Source organism: Mobula birostris, chromosome 25 (genome assembly GCF_030028105.1).
Source record: "Mobula birostris isolate sMobBir1 chromosome 25, sMobBir1.hap1, whole genome shotgun sequence".
NCBI classification, from domain to species: Eukaryota; Metazoa; Chordata; class Chondrichthyes; order Myliobatiformes; family Myliobatidae; genus Mobula; species Mobula birostris.
Window position 1 is genome coordinate 43341773 of NC_092394.1, and position 21298 is coordinate 43363070.

General features: G+C 42.3%; 1 protein-coding gene across 3 annotated transcripts in view; it reads right to left on the bottom strand.

Annotated features, from left to right (window-relative positions):
• The window catches only part of hip1 (huntingtin interacting protein 1), a 320161-nt gene that overhangs the window by 55468 nt on the left and 243395 nt on the right, over positions 1-21298 (bottom strand). For all 3 annotated transcript variants that reach the window (XM_072243134.1, XM_072243136.1, XM_072243135.1), the window contains 4 exons: positions 19356-19453; positions 7722-7794; positions 2265-2448; positions 1448-1536 (listed from right to left, as the gene is read on the bottom strand). In XM_072243134.1, coding sequence (XP_072099235.1) covers positions 1448-1536; positions 2265-2448; positions 7722-7794; positions 19356-19453 — 444 coding nt within the window. The remainder of the gene's footprint in view (positions 1-1447; positions 1537-2264; positions 2449-7721; positions 7795-19355; positions 19454-21298) is intronic.

Here is a 21298-nt window from a genome sequence, read left to right on the forward strand (position 1 = left end):
TTTAACAACACTTAAAAGATATTTGGACAGGTGGATAGATACGGAAGGTTTAGATTCTAAACTTTCGAAGGAAATGGGCCAAACTAACTGAGATGGGAACCTGGGTCTGCATGAACCAGTTGGGCAGAAGGGACTATTTCCATGAGGAAGGATGTGCAGTAGGAGAACTGGGGTGGAGAAAGAACACCGGGGAGATTCAGAGGTTAATACAGAGCTTTTCGCAACCTCAGAATTTCCCAAGAACCCCAACATCAAGGGAAAACTTTTGATGGTTAGTCACTGCTAGAAATGTACACCCATCTGATCAATTCACGAACAGACAGTCTGTTTGACTGCTGTTAATTGAGGGATAAAGATCATCTAAGATTGGATGTGTCTCACTTCGTTCCTTTTCCTTTTTGGAAGAGTGATGTGATTTTTTTTATGTCTATCTAGGAGGGCAGCACCTTTCAGAGTACAGTACTCTCACAGCACTGGATGAATGTGGCAGCAGAGATATTTAAGGGTATGTAGAAAGCAATCATTTGACTAGTTGGGGTGATATAGAGCAGTTTAAGAGTAAGCACCAGATCTTTCAATTGTGATAAGAAGCATACTGGAATTCTTACTCACGTCAAATGATGCCAGTCCTGAGTTTGAGAGATTTTAAGGAACATGAGAAGAAGACAGCTTTAGAGAATTGATCCTAGATTGGTCATGATCTGAGAGTGAGGAAAGACCCGAGGTTTGATTGACTTAAGCATCGAGCCGAATTGGAAAGGTATGGCAGAGTCCAGGCCCCAGAGCATATTGAAGCAATAAGGCCTAGGTCCAAGAACAAGGAACGACCCACTGTTTGGACAATTTGCCCAAATTGAAAAGGTCAGGATGTCGGGACCGGAGGTGAGGGACAGGATGCTTCTGGTCACTGATCCGCAACATTTACTTGTCTCAGTTCTGCTTTGCGCTGACCTGAGGCCGTGACGTGCTCCAGGAGCTGTGATGCCTGGATTTGCTTCTGTGGACTCGCTTTCATACAACTTCAGTTCTGAATACCATTCGCTTACATTTAATGCTTGCACGGCTTGTTGTTTTCTCCTCTGGGTCTTTTTTTAATGGGTTCTTTTGGGTTTCTTTGTTTTGTGGCTGCTTCTAAGGAGACAAATCTCAAGGTTGTAAAAATGTATACACATTTTGATAATAAATGTACTTTGAACTTTGATTCTACTCAATGGCATAACACACAAAAAAGGACCAAATGACCTTCCGCCTGTTCTTAATTCTCTGCAGTGGACTTTGAGTGAACAACCTTCACACCCACAGTCAAAAGCGCTATCAACATAGCTGTCTTTGTCAATGGACATATGATTGCACACATCTGTAGTAATCCCACAGCTGCAGCAGCTCCAGTCTTCGATACTTCACTTTCAGCAGGCTGCAAATCAAGCCTCTGCTGAAGGGGACCCACCTTTCGGAGCAAATCTGCATGGTTCTGAACCAGTTCGGTGTACTTTTCTTTCAATTTTGTGTATCTTTGTTCATTGGCTTGAGCTTTACCTGGAAATGAAAAGGAAAAAAAACCTCAATCGTCCCATCTGAAATTTGTCACCAGGGTTAGTAGCTCTGAAGCATTAAACTGTCTAAATTTCATCAACTGAGCAGGCTGTCAGTGGTCAAAATCCAGCAAGGTGTAAGGTTCAGTCTGTACTGTAAACTGAGCTATTTGATCTCAGACAGGTAGGTGCCACTAACTGCTTCACCTTAGTAACAAGAGACACGGGTCACCCATCATCATTTCTAATTCATAACCCCCCCTGGAAAATGTGGGAGTGTAAATGTCAGGGGAGGGACTCAGGGCACAATACTCCTCATGGACTAACAGCCCACTTACATGGTAAAAGTTATTTTCTATTGAGAGACGAACTGCTTTCAGAAACAGAAGGTAAAAAAAAATCATTAATTCGTTCTGTAGTACTTTGAGTGCTGTGGACTCTTTCTTTTGAGTTTTGGATCCCAATAAAAATGATATAAGACACGGGCAAAGATCAGGGCGATCATCACCGGCACAAACCCACACCTTAAAGGGCAAAGAGCCAACTGGAAGGTGGCTTCTGAACCCACTTGGTTAAGATATCACATGATAACACAGTGATCCATGGTTGATTGGTTAAGACCATCACCAAATTCATTCTTGACAGTATTTTCATTCCAGTTAGAGGCATAACAGCAAAATAAAAACACCACACAACATGTTTGCTGCTCTCTGATGTGAATGTGGAACTTACGTTCGATCTCTGTCAGGCTCTTCTGAGCTTTCTCCGTGTCATCTTGCTTCTTCTTCACCTCCTCAAGTTCCGCCTTCACAAACTCGTTCTCATCCAAAGCCTGCTGCTTCAGGTGCTGTTGCTCAGCGAGCTCAGCCTCCAGCTCACTGATCCGGCCCCTCAGCTGAGAGATCAGGCGCTTGCTCTGGAGTGAGAAGACCACGACATCCAGGTTGAACATTAAACAGGTAAAACAAGATAGACCCAAAGACAGAGCACAGAAGCTGTGAACTGTTGACAGATACACTACAAAATGTCAGTCAATTTTTTCAATATTAAAACTCTACATTTACTTCAAAGTCCAGTGGCTCAAGAAGCTGACGTTCATTATTAAGGACCCTCACCATCTACACAAACCTCTGTCACCTGCCCTGTCTTACTCCCTAACAGGAGATATAGTATCGCACACTCTCTCACTGGGACTTCCATGTACTGATTAAGGAAACTTTCCTGAACATACTTAACAAACTCTTTCCCATCCAGCCCTTTCACAGCCAATATGTGGAAAGTTAAAATCACCACTATCATAACCTAATGTTTCTTCAAAGAGTCAGTGATCTCTGCAGATTTGCTCCTCTAAATCCCGCGGACTGTTAGGCAGTCTGTAATATAATCTCGACAACGTGGTCACACTTTACTTACTTCTCACTTCTACCCATAAAGCCTCATTACACGAGCTCTCCAGTCTGTCCTGACCAAGCACTGCCTTAACATTTTCACTGACAGGTAATGCTATAAACTTTCTCTTTAACTCCTCCCATTCTACCGTGTCTAAAACTGAACCCTAGAACACTGAACTGCCAGTCTTACCCTTCCGGCAATCAAGTCTCACTAATGGCTGCAATGTCATAATTCCATGTGCTGATCCATGCCCTAAGCTCATCTACCTTTCCGACAATACTCCTTGCATTGAAATATTGACACAAATCAGAATATTATTCCCACCGCGTTCAACCTTTCAATTCATGCCTTTGTATGTAGGCTTAACAACATCCCCCTGCGACTCGAGTTTGAACACCACCGCCCTCCCCCCCAGTGCAGCACAAACAAGACATCCTGAGAGGATATTAGTACCCCTACCGTTAAGGTGCAAACCACCCAGCCTGTACTTGTCCCACATTCCCTAGAAGAGAGCCCAGTGTTCCAAAAATCTGAAACCCTCCCTCCTGCACCATCTCCTTAGCCACTTGTTAAACTGTATGATTTTACTAATTCCTATGATCACAACCCCGGAGTTCCTGTCCTTTAACTTAGCACCTAAGTCCCTGACCTCCTTTGCAGGATCTCAACAGCCATACCTCCACGTCATTATTACCAACGTGGACCATGACCTCTGGCTGCTCACCCTCCCAACTAGGAAAGTGGTGGACTCAATCTGAGATGTCCCTGTCCCTGGCACCCGGGAGGCAATAAACCATCTGAGAATCTTGTTTTCGTCCAAAGAACTTCCTTCCTGTTGCCCTAACCAACAAATCCCCTGTCACTAGAGCTTACCTCTTCTCCTCACTTCCCTCTGAGCCACAGAGTCAGACTCACTGCCAGAGACCTGGCCACTGTGGCTTTCCTCTGTGAGCTCCCCTCCCCAACAGTATCCAAAGTGGCATACCTGCTGTTAAGGGGAATGGCCACAGAAGTATTCTGCACTGGCTGCCTACCCCCTTTCAACCCTCCTGACAGTCACCCAGTTATCTGTGTCCTGCAACTTCGGTGTAACTATCTCCCTGTATGTCCTGTCTATCACCCCCTCAGCTTCCGAATAATGTGGAGCTCATCTAGTTCCAACTCCAACTCCTTAACACAGTATGCTAGAAGCTACAGCTGGATGCACCTTGCAGGTGAAGTTCTCAGGGACACCGGAGGTCACCCTGCCTTCCCACATTCCACGAGAGGAGCATTCCACTGTCCTGCCTGGCAACCCCACTGCTCTTAATGTGCAATAAGAAAGAATAAATATCGAAAAAAAATCCAGCAATGGCCTATGCTTCTCCTCACCAAAGCCTCGATTCTCCACTCCAACACTAGCCCACTTACACAATGACCACTCCACTTAAACCTAACTTCTCTCTATTGGATCTTGCCAAGTGCCTAATTGTGCACAATCCCATGTCTCCTCAGGAACTGTGGTGCACAAAATGTGTTGACTGCCCCCGCTCATTTCTTTTAAACTCTTTCTCTACACAATCCAATGTCTCCTTGGTAACTGTGGCGCGCAAAATGTACCAACTGTTGCTTAAGCTCTTTCTTCCTCAACGCAATCCAATGTCTCCTCGGGAACTGTGGCAAGCAAAACGTGCCGGCGGACACCACACTCATTTTAAACTCATTTCCTTTCCTGAATCCAAATCCAATGTCTCCTCGGGAGCTGTGGCAAGCAAACTGTGCCAATGAATATCACTCACTCTTTCAAACTCTCACTCTCTCTCCCCCCCCCAAACCAATGTCTTCTTGGGAACAGTAGCGCACAAAATCCATATCAAAAATATTCTCAAGCCCTCAAGCTGGATTACCCACAGCAAGGTCAAGTTTAGAGTCCCGTTTTAATTTTATACCAGAGTGTACAATATACAAGACAGTCTCAAATACAAACCCACTAGTGAGCTTGGGGAGCAAAAGATGCTTCCATCTATATCAGACAAGTGGACTTGTAATCTCTGCAATGATGTTTGCTGTTTGCTCACCAGGCTGGTCTAACACATCACTACCCAACACCACCAACCAACAGTGAGCTGTGCTTCCATATTAAGATGTTGAACAACTTTCCTTAACTGGCTTGATTTCAATGGTTAATAGGTCAACTAAAATTGCAGGCAAAGTAGTTTCAAAACTAATTAATGACTGTTATTTCCACAATATTTTCAGCCTTCAGGCTCAAATGCTTTGTCCAGACCCTGCCCACATGTAAACAGATTAACCTTGTAATTATACTACTGGAAGCTTTCCACAGTCTCAGTCAACACAGTATGAAAACAGCATTAGACCCTAATGACATCATTGCAGTAACAGTCAAATTATCTGATTACTGGGGTTTCCAGGAACCACAGCCACCAATGTTCATGGATTCATTAGGACTTGAAAGAAAATAACAACTCCTGAAATAGACTTAAGCCAGCTCCTGGTTCACATAAACTTGCACCACAATTTTAATTTAATCTTTAATTAGACCAAGCTGACAATGAGAGTAGCAGTTTGGGCAAATGGGGGCAGCATACCAGATGCACCAAGCGTGGAGTTAAACAGGCAGGCAGGAGCACAGCTTCTGCAGCCAAGATTGGCAGTCATCAGCACTCCAACCAGGCTGCATCTTCAAATTAAAAATCAAATCAAGTTTAATTATCATTCAACCATACATGGATACAGCTGAACGAAACAGCGTTCCCCCTGGGGCCAAGGTGCAAAACATACATAGTTCATTCAAAAGAGCGCACAAAAAAAGTCACAAAAAAACACATACAGTCCCAGACCGTGAGCGACATGTCCTGCAAATTGATGTTACAGTTCCCAGCAATACAGTCTGTTATTCCACCGATCAAACACTGGAGGGCAGCACTGAAGGAAGAGGCCAGTCTCAATTGAGCACGGATGCCACACTACACCGCCTCTGGCATCTCTTCACCTGGACTGCAGCATCAGCATGACCTGAAGCCTACAGCTCCTCCAACCAAGGATACACAGCTCCCATGCTGCCTTTCTGGCCACCAAGGGAAACAGGCTTGTGGCATCTTACGTTATCAGTATCCAACAAGGTCTTGCAATTGCAAAAGAAAGGCCCAAAACAAACCCACAGCTTCATGCACGCCGACTTCATGCATCAACTCCAATGCTTCTGGAGTAGCAGCCAACAACACAGTTCTCCTCTGAACTCAATCTGGCTCCTTCTCAGACCTGCCAGCCGGCTATTCCGATCAATGAGCAGCTACAGATGCGGTAGACTTGCTGTACTGGAAGTTCTTGGAGTCCAGTATACTCTTGCAATCATAAAAAAAAACACATTTAACAAAGGAAAAAAACACCTATGGCTGGTCCCCTGAGAGGCTGCTGCCTCCAAATGCGCCGCCACCTTATCGGAAGATTCGTTCACCGGGAGGCCAGCTCCCAGCTCATCAGAATAGGTCAATGAAGTGCGGAACAAATGGTTAGCTGCAATAGCAAGAGCAGCTTTGGTAGCTGGTGAGGAGCTCAGCCAAGGCTCACTGGCCAAAGTTGTACCTGGAAACAACTGAAAATATTTCAACTACTTTAACAAAATCTGTGAAGAAATTTTACTTCCTTTCTCCAGAAGCTGATGCCTCCCATTCATTTCAGTGGGCTGGACTCTTTTGTGCCTGGTTAAACTAGCTCCGTTTCAGAGGGCAGATTTTCACCCTGAGAGCAGGGAGATAGACATCATTTGCTGCTGCCACATCAGACTCTATAGCCAGTTCACCAGTGCAGCAGAAGTGCCCCCCGCTAGCACTCTGCTGCTCAGAGGCGGCACTACATTGGTATAACCTATTTACTGTTGACCGATCCATATAACTCATGCTTTATGAAGAGTTATGCCTTTATTCATTATGGCTCCACGATGAAATTTGAGTAAAGTCAGTCCCCCATTTTTTCCTTTCATCAATAGTGATTTTGGTTCATAATCTCATAGGTGAAGTTATCCTTTAATATAATTCAAGTTTCTTGAAAATGCTGCAACGTTGTTATCAAAGAATATCATTCCAATCATACAATACTACAGAGCTGTGGGTAAAATTTCAAATGGTTTACTTAATGTGGTAGACGGCAAGTTCATGGGGAGCTTAGGGCCAGAGGGAGGCCACCAGGAATTGGGGACCGATTTCCATCCGCTGAGTTTTAGGTAATCTGCTGACACTTTGAAGATTGAAAAGCCAGAGAGTTGTAAAGTAGAATCAAGAAGTGAAAGTGCTTGGTTGAGCATTCTAGCAGCAGTTGGATTGAGGCAACGACAGAACTGAATGAGGGTGTGACGGAGAAATATTGTGGTCTTTGTGATGCCGACTTCAGGGCTGAATAAAGTGCCCCAGTTGACAACAACCTGAAATAACCAGGCGAGTGTCACTAATCGGGTTTTCGCAGTGATCAAAGATATTCCCTGTCTCCCACCAACACATCATCCACCCTCACAGCAACTTAAAACTAACTTGTTTTCTCACTCTTCAAACTCTGCTGAACATTAACTTCCGTTTCTCTTTCCACACATGGCCTCACCTGCTGATTGTTTCTAGAATCTTCTGTCTCTACTTCAGACAGCTTGAAAAGGCCCAGGACTGCAAATGCACATGGGTCATGATCCTCGTTAATGTCGGAATAATTTTATTTTAAATGGCAACTTGCAGTGCTGTTAATCAACACATTTAGTTTGCTCGAACGTATCGTGTAGCTATAGAAAAGCTGAGTAAACTTACAACTCACCTCTGCTTTGAAATTCGCCAACTCATCCTTCAGAGCTGCAATTTCCTTGTAGAGTTGTTCAATCAACTTATCCCTGAAAATAAATAAATTCATGAGAGCAAGTGCGCAGAAGAAAGTAAACTCCACTGTGAACTAGTTCCCGAGGTAAGAGTATGGGCAGTTAACTGCCTATTTCAATAGAGCTACTGACTCACAAGAAATTGTGCAGACAACAGAAGTGTTGAGCAATACGCACTAAATGGTGAAGGAGATCAGTAGGTCAGGCAGCATCTGATGAAGGGTTTCGTCCTGAAATAATAACAATTTATTTTCCTCCATAGCTGCTGCCTGACCTGCTGAGTTCCTCGAACACTTAGTGCATGCTTTTTAGAAAAAAAACAGATATGCCACAGGATAACCCTAACTTATTATTGAATTAGAGTTTTCACTCTTCTGATGGAAATAATTATGTAACTGCACGCTGCAATTTTGACATTCCTTACTTTTCTGAAGGAACTACTTCAGTGAGATAAACTCTTCTAAATTTTTCCCACCAGCCAAAGATAATGGCTGCCATCTGCTCACTAGGACAGCTAACTTGTTCCAGCACAGAGGAGGGAGATTGAAAATCTGGCTGAGTGGCACCACAACAACAACAACTGCTTAACTCAGAACAAGCAAGACCTAGGAGCTGATTATTGACTTCAGGAGAAGGAAACCAGAGGTCCATGAGCCAGTCCTCATCGGAGGATCAGAGGTAGAGAGGGTCAGCAACTTTAAATTCCTTGGTGTTATCATCTCAGAGGACCTGCCCTGGGTCCAGCACACAAGTGCAATTACAAAGAAAGCAAACAGCGTCTCTACTTCCTTAGGAGTTTGCATGGATTCGGTATGACATCAAAAACTTTGACGAATTTCTATGGATGTATGATGGAGAGTGTATTGACTGGCTACATCACAGCCTGGTCTGGAAACACCAATGCCCTTGAATGGAAAATCCTAAAAAGTAGTGGATACGGCTGAGTCCATCATGGGTAAAGCCCTACCCACCACTGAGCACATCTACATGGAGCACTGTCCCAGGAAAGTGGTATCCATCACCAGGGACCCCACCACCCAGGACATGCTCTCTTCTCGCTGCTGCCATCAGGAAAGGTGGTACAGGGGGCATCACGTGATGACGTGTAAATCCAGCTCTCCCGTAAAAAATCAGCAAAGTTCCGTTTAAACAAAGTAAAGTTAATAAATACTTTCCGAAAACTATAAACTTCGTAAGACTACTCTACGATATGCCTCGTAAGCCGCAACAGAAGAAGTCTGTTGTTGTGAAGTCGCCGCAAGATGGGAAGAAAAAAGGGCCTACTGCAGCGATGGAGCCTCGGATTCAGGTTGGACCTCCTTCAGAGGAGACGCATTTTATCTCTGGCGTAGAAGAACAGGGAGCAATGGTGGCGGTAGCGGTCTCTCGGAAGAAGATGCCGACACAATTTAAACTACAAGAACCGACGGCCACTGCAACTGAAAGTGACTCAGAGTCAGAATTGGATATCGCAGAGAATACAGATGAAGAGGAGGAGGACTGGAAGAGACTGGAAGTAAAGGAGACGACGGAGACATAAGAGAGGCTTTATTGCAATTAACGGCTGAACTAAGAAAATTAAGAACAGAGCTTAGAGACGTGAAGATGTGCTATGATAAAGCTATGAAAAGACAGGATAAAATGGATAAGAAACTTCAGAAGATGGAAAGAACAATGGAGCATATTAACGATAGAGTGGAAAAAACAGAAAATAATGTGCTTGTCTGGAACACGGAAAGAAATCGACTCTTGGAGAAAGTGGACGTGTTGGAAAATTTTAGTAGACGTAATAACATTAAAATTGTTGGTCTTAAAGAAGGTACAGAGGGCGATAATCCAATAGAATTTTTTCAAAGATGGATCCCGAAAACCTTGCAAATGAAAGAGGAAGACCGATCAATTGAAATTGAGCGGGTACATAGAGCTCTAAGACCAAAACCACAAGATGACCAATATCCACGATCAATTTTAATAAAATTCTTAAGATTCCAAGACACAGAAAGGATTCTACAGGCGGCTGCCCAAGCTGCCAAGAAGAGAAAAGGGTCACTGATGATAGAAGGGAAGAAAATTTTTTTCTACCCTGACATAAGTTATGAACTTTTGAAAAGAAGGAAGAAGTTTAATCCAGTGAAAAAAGCCCTTTGGGATCACGGTTATCAATTTATATTGCGTTATCCTGCAACCTTGAAGACTTTTTTTGCCTGGTGGAGAAAAAAGATTTTTTTGACGATTATCGGAAAGCGGAAGAGTTTGTGCGAGATTCTTTGAATATTCACCAGATACAAGAACAAACTTAGGGGCGCGAGATGGATTGAAGATGAAGACTGGACCAAGGATTAGGCCTGTTGAATTTTTAGGCGGATGAATATATAAGTATATTATTAATTATATGAGGGAGGGGAAGAAAGGTTAAAATTTGAGGAATATTAGCTGGGAATAATAACATTAATTTTTTTTCTATATATATAATTTTTTGTTACGGGGGAGCTGGAAGAAACACTGACCAATCGCTACATTATTCATGTGTGCAAGTGTGGCAATAGCCACGACTCGCACAATGGAGAGGGGTAGTGTTGTGTATCTTTTCATTCACAACATTAGTGGGGGGGTATTTTGTTTTTTCTTTTTTTGTATCTTATCTATCTTTTTTTTTCTTTTTGCCTAGATGATTGGGAGGGAAACACATAGCAACATGGTGAAGTTCAAAGAGATTCCCCAGGGAACTGAGAGAGTTGAGAAGCTAAGTAATGTTTTAGATTTTAAGAGATAATTATGTAACATTTTTGAATATTTGGAGCCCTTATTTATAGCTCCGATGATGAAGATCTTGGTTCCTTGGGGGAAAGTAACAAATATATATTAAGTTTACTTTTATCCCATGGAGCATGTGCAAACCTTCCAATATTCAGGCGGTTCTTTTTTTTTTTCTCTTTTTTTCTTTTCTTTTTAGGTAGGAGTATATATTGGGGGGGTAGTTAAGGGGAGCGGGGAGGGTAGATATTTTTTTTCTCATGTATCACTTTGAAAACTCAATAAAAATTATATAAAAAAAAAAGGAAAGGTGGTACAGGAGACTCAGGAACAGTTATTATCCCTCAACCATCAGGTTCTTAAACCAGAGAAGATAACCACTCAAATTCACTTGCTCCATCATTGAACTGCTTACACAACCTATGGGTTCACTTTCAGGGACTCTTTATCTGAAATTCTTGATATTTATTGCTTATTTATTTTTTTATTATTACTTTATTTTTGTATTTGCACAGTTTGTTGTCTATTGCACACTGGTTGAATGCCCAAGTTGGCGAAGTCTTTCATTGATTCTGTAATGATTATTATTCTATTACGGATTTATTGAATATGCCCACAAGGAAATGAATCTCAGCTTGTACATGGTGACATACATGTATCTCAATAATAAATTTACTTTGAACTCTGTTGAAGAACTGGGTATCGCACAATTCAGTTTTGGCCAATAAGGTGTGGTGATTGAAGTCATTAACTGTGACTTAAACTGGCTCAGTTCCAACATTCGCAGCATTTTCCCACAAAGCCACGTGGGTATTCAATACAGGTAAGCAATAAATTGTTTTATGATTTATACTGGTTGGATTGGGGAATCTGACGGCCCAAAGGAAACAGCAACTTCAAAGTGAGACGAAGAATGCACATGGCGAGGTTCCGGTGATGTCATCGTTCAGAATGGCAGCTTGAATCAACAGCTCCTCTGGAAAAACGCATATTTTGCCCTGTTAATCCATCAAATATAAGATCTTATGAAAATATCTGAATTGATAAGGGGGGCAAGAATGGGGATAAAGAATGGAGATAAAAAAAGCATCACTGCGGAGCCTATGGAAGAGAGAGGTGCAGCGTGTGGCTGTCCTACACGTGCACGTGGCGGCGAGGCTGACGCTGGGCCTCGTGCAGGCAAAGCAGCAAATATGATGAAGATTCTGGAAGAGATAAGGGAAGTCCAAAAAGATATAAAACAGCAACTAAATGATATAAAGTCAGAGCTCGCCAACGTCAATCAGAAAATAGCGGTGGCAGAGACTCGTATTGAGAAGATGGAAGATCGCGTGCAAAACGTGGAACAGATACTAAGTAAGACAATAAAAATATTAAATCAACAGGAAAGTAAATTGCTTGACCAGGAGAGAAGATCGTGATGGAAAAGTATCAGCATTTATAATGTTCCCGAAGGAGCGGAGGGAGTGTCGATGATAGACTTTGTAGACAAGCTGCTGCAGGAAGCGCTGTAGATTCCTCAGACTACGGAGATTGAAACTGAAAGGGCGTATCGTTCCCTTGTCCAGCAGCCTCTAGAAGACAGAGAAGATAAACCGCGCTCCATAGTACTTAGGTTCCTTCAATTCAAGAGCAAGGCGGAGATTCTACGAAGGGCCTGGGGTAAGAAGAGGGTTTTTCAGAACGGGAAGTTAATATACTTCGATCATGATTACCCCCCGGCGGTCCTACAGAAACGGAAGGAATATTCCGAAGTGAAACGAATATTAAAGCAAGAAAAGATTAAATTCCAAACCCCGTACCCTGCTAAACTGAGGGCATTTTACCAAGAAGGGATGCAACTGTACCAGACAGTGGAGGAGGCAACTACAGACATGAACAACAGAGGACTGTCCATTAGCGTGGTCAAACCAAGGCAAAGTCTGGCTGAGTAGTTGTCCCAGGCTGCTTGGGAAATAATAAGAGAACCTGGAAAGCAAGGGACGGGAACAGGACGACAGAAAGATTTTAGGAAGAGACTGTCTGTTCTCCGAGGGCAGCCCTCACCTCCTCCAGAACAGCCATAAGGTTTAGCTAACTTTAAAAGTGCTGATAAACTAAACGGAAGCAAAAATAGACAGTGATATACCTATCTCGAGAAATACGTGTTATAATGTGGATTTTATATTACTCAATTTTTAAAAAAATTCATTTATTCATTCCTTTTTCCCCACCTAAATGAGAACATATACATGGGAGGAATACACAGGGAAATCATTTCTGTGTAACGGACATAGTTTTTTTAACTTACTTTTATAGGTACTGCAGCAGGGGCCCTCAACCCACAGGTAGGAGCAGCTATCCCCCACGGCGAGACTTTTCTTCTAGCCCAACCCAGGGTCATCTAGAGACCCCAGCCTTGGAACCACACCTTCCTTACCTTTCTTTTTATTATTCACTTTTCTTGGTTCTTATTTGTTCAGGGAGTAGATTGATCAAGTTATATTCTACAAATTTCAATGATATACTAGACCATACATTTTGGGTATATACCTCAAGACTGGTTGAAATAATATAAATATAAATATTTAGTGAATGTACTGCTGGTGGCTGGTAAAAAGACCCTTACCAGGAAATGGTTATCTCAGGAGAGCCCAACTTTAAATGTATACATGGAAATTACAATGGACATTTAAAAAATGGAGAAGATAACAAGATCTGTTAATCATAAGTTGGAACAATTTTATTCATGCTGGAAAAAATGGTTCAACTACATAACACCTCATAGGACTGATTTTATTCTCACAATCAATGAATATGTTGGAAAACAAAATCACTCCCTACTCTGTACATAGTTTTCTTCTTTCGATTGTTCTTTCTTTCCTCTCCTTTCTATAGGTGTGTACAGGTGTCCCCCGCTTTTTGAACGTTCGCTTTACGAAACCTCACTGTTATGAAAGACCTACATTAGTACCCTGTTTTCGCTAACAGAAGGTGTTTTCACTGTTACGAAAAAAGCAGCGTGGGAAAAAAATCAGCGCGCAACCCAAGCAGCCGCTCTCCCCAGATTCGGAACTGCATTCTCGCCGGCATTGCTTAAACACATGCCTGTGAGCAGCCGTTTGCAAGATGAATTATAAGGTATCGGAAAAGCCTGAAAGAGCTCATAAGGGTGTTACACTTAGCGTAAAACTAGACATAATTGAGCGTTTTGATCGTGGTGAACGAAGTAAGGACTACATGAGTTTGGCTTGTGGAAGCTGACGAAGATGATGTTGAAGAGGTTTTGGCATCCCATCACCAAGAACTGATAGACGAAGAGCTGATGCAATTGGAAGAGGAAAGGATAACAATCGAAACCGAATGAGTAATGATAAAGTATGACTTTAATTTTGAAAGGGTACATCGGTTTAGGGGATATTTGCAGGATGGTTTGAGTGCTTACAAAGGAACTGTATGATAGAAAAATGCACGAGGCTCAGCAGTCAAGCAAGCCTTCCACATCAGCCACAGCAGACGATGAACCTCGACCTTCGACATCGAGGTGGGCAGTCATAGGAGAAGATGAGCTGCCTGCTCTAATGGAAACAGATGACGAGATGACACCCCAGTGTCCCACCACACCAACCCCCAGGCCGCGGATGGATACCGATTCGCGGAGAATGCAGCGGTAGCCGGGAGACACAAGGCACATCTTTCAGAAAAAAGCCGAAATAAACACACTAATTAATTAGGTGCCGTCCGACACGTAATTGTCGGCCCAGATCAGAGGCGATGAACTCGGCAATCGCCTCTGATCTGAGCGGACAATTATGTGCCGGGCGGCACCTAATTAATTAGCATGTTTATTTCGGCTTTTTTCTGAAAGATGTGCTGGGTGCGTCCTGGCCACCACTGGACCCCTGCATGCTTCGCGGATCAGTATCGGTTCGCTGCCCGGAGGGTGGGGGCCACTGCACCACCCCAACCTCCGACGACTGAGTCTAACACACCATCATCAGTGTGCTCAGCGCTTTCCCAATTCCGGTAAGTGATACTACACTGTACATACATTATTTCTACTTTATATCGGCTGTGTATTTTTAAGTGTTATTTGGTATGATTTGGTAGCTTCATAGCTTAAAGGTTACTGGAGAGTGCTCGCGCCGTGTTTTTGCCCACAGCGCTTGCGTGAGATTTTCGCTACGGAAAACAGTTCAGGCAATGATGGTGGAAAAGTATTTCTACTTTATACAAGCTGTGTGTTTATCATATCATTCGTGCTTTTACTATAATGTTACTGTTATTTTAGGTTTTATGTGTTATTTGGCATGATTTGGTAGGCTATTTTTGGGTCTGCGAACGCTCACAAAATTTTCCCATATAAATAAATGGTAATTGCTTCTTCACTTTACGACATTCTGGCTTACGAACCGTTTCACAGGAACGCTCTACCTTCGGATGGCGGAGGAAACCTGTACCTCAGATAAATATTACGTGGAGATTTGTGACAAATATGATTATATGATATATATATATATATATATAGTACAGTATCTGAAATACATCTTATGAAAATGTTTGTTTGATGATGAAACTCAATAAAAAATAAATTACAAAAAAAAAGAATGCACGTGGCAAAGATGAAATCTAGTGTTACGTCACATCACATCTTCTCCAGCAAGTGCAGGTCATAGAAGGATTAGTTTAAGGGAAACAAAGCCTCAGAGTGCCTTTCTCAACTTCTTGTGCTCGATAGCAGTGAAGAAACAAATATCAGCAATGCAAAGATAAGTGAAAGTGTTAATACCAGTGCACCATTTCTTTGGGTATTCCTTGAAATGAAGCAGTTATCACAGCACAGCAATCAAGGCGTGGGGCTTGGGCCCAAGTGTGTATCGAAGTGGGGGGGGGGGGGTGGGGGCCGGGTCCAAGAGCAAGAAACGACCCGATACATCTTCCGAGGTGCGTACGATTTAAATGCCGGGCAAGATTGAAAAGGTCAGGGTGTCGAGGCTGAAGATCTGGGACGGGCCAGTTCAGACAGCTGCTCCACAAGCTTTACTCGTCTCTGCATTGAGCTGAGGCTGTGGCCTGGAACTAACAGGCCTCTGAATCGGCTGTGGACTCACTTTCATGAACTTCAGTTCTGAATGCTATTTGTTTATTTTTATTGTTTGCATGATTTTTTTTTCCTCCACACATTGGGTGTTCAAGTCTTCTTTTGTTTCAATTGGTTCTATTGGGGGGGGTTTCTTTGTTTTATGGCAGTGTGTAAGGAGACAAATCTCAAGGTTGTACAAAGAACAGATATTTTGATAATAAATATACTTTGAACTTCAAATAGCCTTAGCCACTCATGTGCATTCCTTGGTTGCTAACCCACAATTAGATGAAGTATTGACTGTATTCAGATGACAGTTCTATGACCTTGGGCTATTCATTCTGAGCAATTTTACAGAATCCAACTCATTGACCACAGAACTGAATCAATGGAAATAATTTATAACAAGATAGGATTAGTGATAATTACTGCAATTACAAAGGATTTTATGTGAATATTTAGTTTCCATTTTTTAAAGAACATTCATATGCACAATTGAATAGATTCAATAAATCTCTCTCTCTGAAACTCATCACCCTGACTGGAGCGAGACCACCAACAGCAGCTTGCCAGAGCCCTCTGTCCTGGGCCAATCTTTCAAATTGTCCCCAAACATCTTTCCACTCCCAGGGAGGAGGTCTTTAGAGCTTCTGTTGGTGTTTCTTTAGCTCTGGGTATTTAAGGGATGGGGTTACAAGCTGAATGCCCAATCCCCCTCCTTCTGCAGCCAGCCTTGGGACTATCTGTGGCTGAGTTTTTAAAAAAAAGTCTATCACTTTATTAATTTCTAAAGTGAAATTAAAAACAACACTAGCATTACCCAGAAACCAAATGTAGGGCCATTAATAAACTCAATGTCTGTTGAATGATGCAGCTCTTTCCCTTTCTACGCCAAATCAATGAACAATCTGGTCTGCATTTACAAACAACTCAATGTCAAAATCCAAAGTAAATTTATCATCAAAGTAGGTATATGTCGCCATATGTCACCCTAAGATTCATTTTCTTGTGGGCATATACAATGAATACTAAGAAACAAACTAGAATTCATGAAAATCTGCAAAAACAACCAATGTGCAAAAAATAACAAATTATGCAAACACCAAAAAGAAAAAAAACAAAATAATAGTACACAAACAAGGTTGTAGAGCCTTGAAAGCGAGTCCATGGGTTGTAGAAACAGTTCAGTGGTGGGATGAGTGAAGTTGTCCTCTCTGGTTCAGGAGTCTGATGGTTGTAGGATAATGACTGCTCCTGATCCTGGTGGGCTGGGTCGTCAGGCTTCTGCACATTCTTCCTGGCGGCAGCAGCAAGGAAAGAGCACAACCTGGATGGTAGGAGTCTTTGATGATGGGTGCTGCTTTCTTGTAGATGTGCTCTGTGGTGGGGAGAGCTTTACCTGTGATGTAACCAGTCAGTTTACTCTCCACTGTGCATCTTCAAAAGTCTGTCAAAGTTACAGATGACGTGCCGAATCTTGGCAAACTCATATGAAAGCAGAGGTGCTACTGTACTTGCCTTGTAATGGCACGTACATGCTGGACTCAGGTCAGATCCTCTGAAATAATAACACCAAGGAATTTAAAGTTACCAACCCTCTCCACTGCTGACCTTCTGAAGAGGACTGGCTCATGGACCTCTGGTTTCCTCCTCCTGAAGTCAATAATCAGTTCTTTAGTTTTGCTGACATGTCGAGCCCTGATCAACACACCACAGCAAAGTCGTAATACATAATCCTTGATTACTGGTCCTTGAAGTGATGCAAGATTATCATCATCCAACTGTTCTGTAAGTTCATACTGGGCACAATATTTTTGTGCACCAAATTTATTGTCAAGTCGTAATTCTTTCATCACAAGTATTGGTGCCAAGATAACACAATTCTTTGGAGAAAAATCAAGATTCAGATAATGAAATCCATTCAAATACTTCAAACAGCTCAGTTTTAGGAAAACAGGATACCAGATGGTGCAATGGTACACAATCATTGGTTTCATCTAGCCTGTGTTCAAAAGGCATTGAACAAGTGCTATATTGAGTTTCTCAGATAACCTCCTCAATTGACACATCCTTTTGTTTTTTTTTAAAGCTCTCCATTCAAAATTCTCAAGTAGAATTTTAGAGGATTATTGTTCAATGAGCTACAAAGACTTTGAGGTTAAACTTCAAGAATGCATTCCCACCTGGACAGGTATGGGACAGCCCATGCTTTCTCTTAGCTTTATTAATGTGCAGCAAGAAAGTAAAATATTTACACGCCAACACTAAAAAGGGGAGGAGCTAAGGATGGTCCCAGAGGGGGACATCTCCTGGTCCATCTGTGAAATAGTTTAAATTCTTCTCCCTAATGCTTTTTCTTTCCTTTTCAAGATGGCTGGGGTCTTGTCAGAGTCCATGATCTACAGATGCACTCAAACTGCTGTTCTTCGTGGCAGTGGGTTCTTACTCTTGGAGTTTGCCGAGCAGCTAGTATTTCCGATATTTCCAGGCGTGGTCTGGAAGATGTGCGCCTTTGGGGTGTGGCGTTGTGCAGCCCTCCAGACGACTTGATTCCTCACCAGTGTCGCCAACTGAAGCATCGCGAGAGATCGGAACACTGAGATGGCGGGTGCGGCCTCTGCATTCGAGCAGTCACTCTCGCTCTCTCTCGATAGTGGGAGAGAACTTGCTGCCGATTCTCGAGTCAGAGAAACTTGAAATAATACGATGCTACAGACTGTAACATCGAAAAAAGCGAGTTGTTGGCCTCCCCTCTCGCTGTGGTAGGAATGGTACCTCGCCATCCCTCGTTAGTGAGAGAGAGCGTGTGGCACATCAAATTGTTGGGATGAACAGTCGTTTTTGTTGGACCCGAGACATGGTCTCTTTGGGGGCTTTGCTATTGCTTGCATGGTGGGTGGTGGGATGTGGGGGTGATGCGTTTGCTACAGCAGGTGACAGGAAGGGGGAGGATTGATGCTTTGCTGCTGCTTGTGGATGGAGGGGGGCTTTCGGATTCTAATGTTTTCCTGTTATTCATTCTTTGGCATTTTCTTCCGATTAGTAAATAAATTTCAGGTTGTATACAGTATTCATTATACATTCTCTTATACTAAATGGAACCACTGAAACATTTACCTACTGTATGTATTAAGACAAACATCCCACCCTGCAAAAACTCATTTCAATTTGTAGGCTCCCAGAACTTCCGGGAGAGGTGGGATGTCTGCAATAGAGTAGCTCCTTAGCAGCTAGCCAGCTAGTTTAAATAATGTTAGCTATGCTAATAAATGAATGACACCTGTTAAACTCAGCTCAACATGTCTTTTACAGTCTTAACCCACCATGGGCAATAGAAAAGTCACTGTTGCAAACAGTGCAGCGAGCAACACTGTCATTATTCTTGTCCCTTATTAGGCAGGGGTACACTTCGGTGTACTCTGGGGTGAAGTAAGTTTTATATTGGCTTTTTTTGGAACACTCTCTCTCTCGCGCACACGCGCTCCTTCTTCCTCATGCACTCCCTCGCTCGCTCTCTGTGTGTGACTCTCTCTCTCAAAAAATCAATATCTGGATATTGTATATAATTTGCGGGCATCAGGGAGCCGCTATCAATATGCGGGAGACTCCCGGAACTTCCGAGAGAGGTGGGATGTCTGATTAAGAACATAAAGACTCACTCCATGACACCCAACAATTACCAACTGGATAGCAGCTGGAAGGTACCAATTACACAATACAATTTTTCCCCCCAAAATCCAAGTGAGATAAGTAGCCTTACCTTTCATCCTTAGACATTCCATTCTGACTATTAAAATTGAAAGGGTCAGTGGGCCCAGTACTTCCAAAGAGGTCATCAAATTTATTATCAAATAAACTCTGCAAAAGGAAGAGAGTTAAGATTTATGAAAGGTAACCATAGTGATTGATCCACTCACATAAAAATACATTGAAAACAAACCTTAATGTAGAAGGCAGGAGTTAAATGTCTGTTCAGAAATAACATGCTGATAATTCACAGAAAGAAGAACACAGGAAAATAGGAGCAAATGTAGGCCTGCAAGCCTGCCTCATCATTGAATATGATCATGGCTGATCTATGGAAAAGAGGAAACATAGTAAAGAGATTGGAACCAAAAAGGCCAAGGAAATCCCCAACAACACCTGGCCAAAGAATTTTGATTCTTATTTTTTGTGGCCCATTTTCCCAAAAGACATCTCTTAACTTTTGATAAAGTCACCTACCTATAAATGGGTCACTTCAGCTAATTACTCAATCCAGTAACTGTTCTCTTGCATGATTATGAACAAACATGCTACAAATGTTGTGACTGTTGTAGCTGTACATGGTGATAAATATTTAGAGGCTACTTTCTGACAAGGGTCATTAATCAATCAGGAATTCAAATTACTCTCGTTTCACTTTCTTGCCTCAGATCCCATTAGCAAACTAACATAACTTATCACAGACTGAAGAGCAAGATTATTAATTTGTTGTCTGACCTACAGTTGCAAGAAAAGTGTGTGAACCCTTTGGAATTACCTGATTTTCTCTATTAATTATTCATAAAATGTGGTCTAATTTTCATCTAAGTCACAATAATAGACAAACACAATCTGCCTGAACTAATGACACACAAACAGATGTACTTCTCGTCAATATTGAGTACACCATTTAAACAATCACAGTCTAGGTTCAAAAAAGTATATGAACATCTGAGGTAATGGCTTCTACAAAAGTTATTTGGAGTCAGGTATTCCAATTAATGAGATGAAACTGGAGGCATGTGTTGTAGAGGTGCCCTCTCCTATATAAAAAAATACAAAGTCAGGTTACTTTACTGACAGAGCCTGCTCTTCTCAAGAAAGGTCTCAAGAAGATTTGTAGAGATTCATGAATCGAGAAAAGGCTACAAAAGAATTTTTAAAGACCTGAGTGTTCATCAGTCCATAGTAATAGAAATTGTCCAGAAATAGAGGAAACACAGTACCTTTGCTACTCTCAGTAGGACTGGGCTTCCTAAAAAGATAACAAAAAGGACACAATGTGCAGTACTGAAGGAGGTGCAAAAGAACCCAAGGATGACAGGAAAAGACCTGCAGAAATCTCTGCTCATGTGTCCACTATAAGAAAAACTCTGAACAAGAAGGTGCCCATAGAAAGACAACACAGAGGAAACCACTGCTCTCCAAACAAAAACATTGCTGAAGGTCTCAAGTTTGCAAAAGACCAGCTGGATGTTCCACAATGCTTCTGAACAAGAAGGTCCCCATAGAAAGACAACACAGAGGAAACCACTGCTCTCCAAACAAAAACATTGCTAAAGGTCTCAAGTTTGCAAAAGACCAGCTGGATGTTCCACAATGCTTCTGGGATAATGTTCTGTGGACAGATGAGACAAAAGTTGAACTTTTTGGCAGAAATCCACACCGCTATGTTTGGAAGGAAAAGGGGACTGCACATCAACACCAAAACCTCATCTCAACTGTGAAGCGTGGTACAAGGAGCATCACTGTTTGGGGCTGCTTTGCTGTCTTGGGGCCTGGACAGCTTGCAATCATTGAGGGAACAATGAATTCTAAATTGTATCAAGACATTTTACAGGAAAATATCAGGGTAACAGTGCATCACCTGAAGCTTAATAGAAGTAGGGCAAAGCAACAAGACAATCACCTGAAACAGAAGAATAAATCAGCAACAGAATAGTTTAAAAAGAAGAAAAT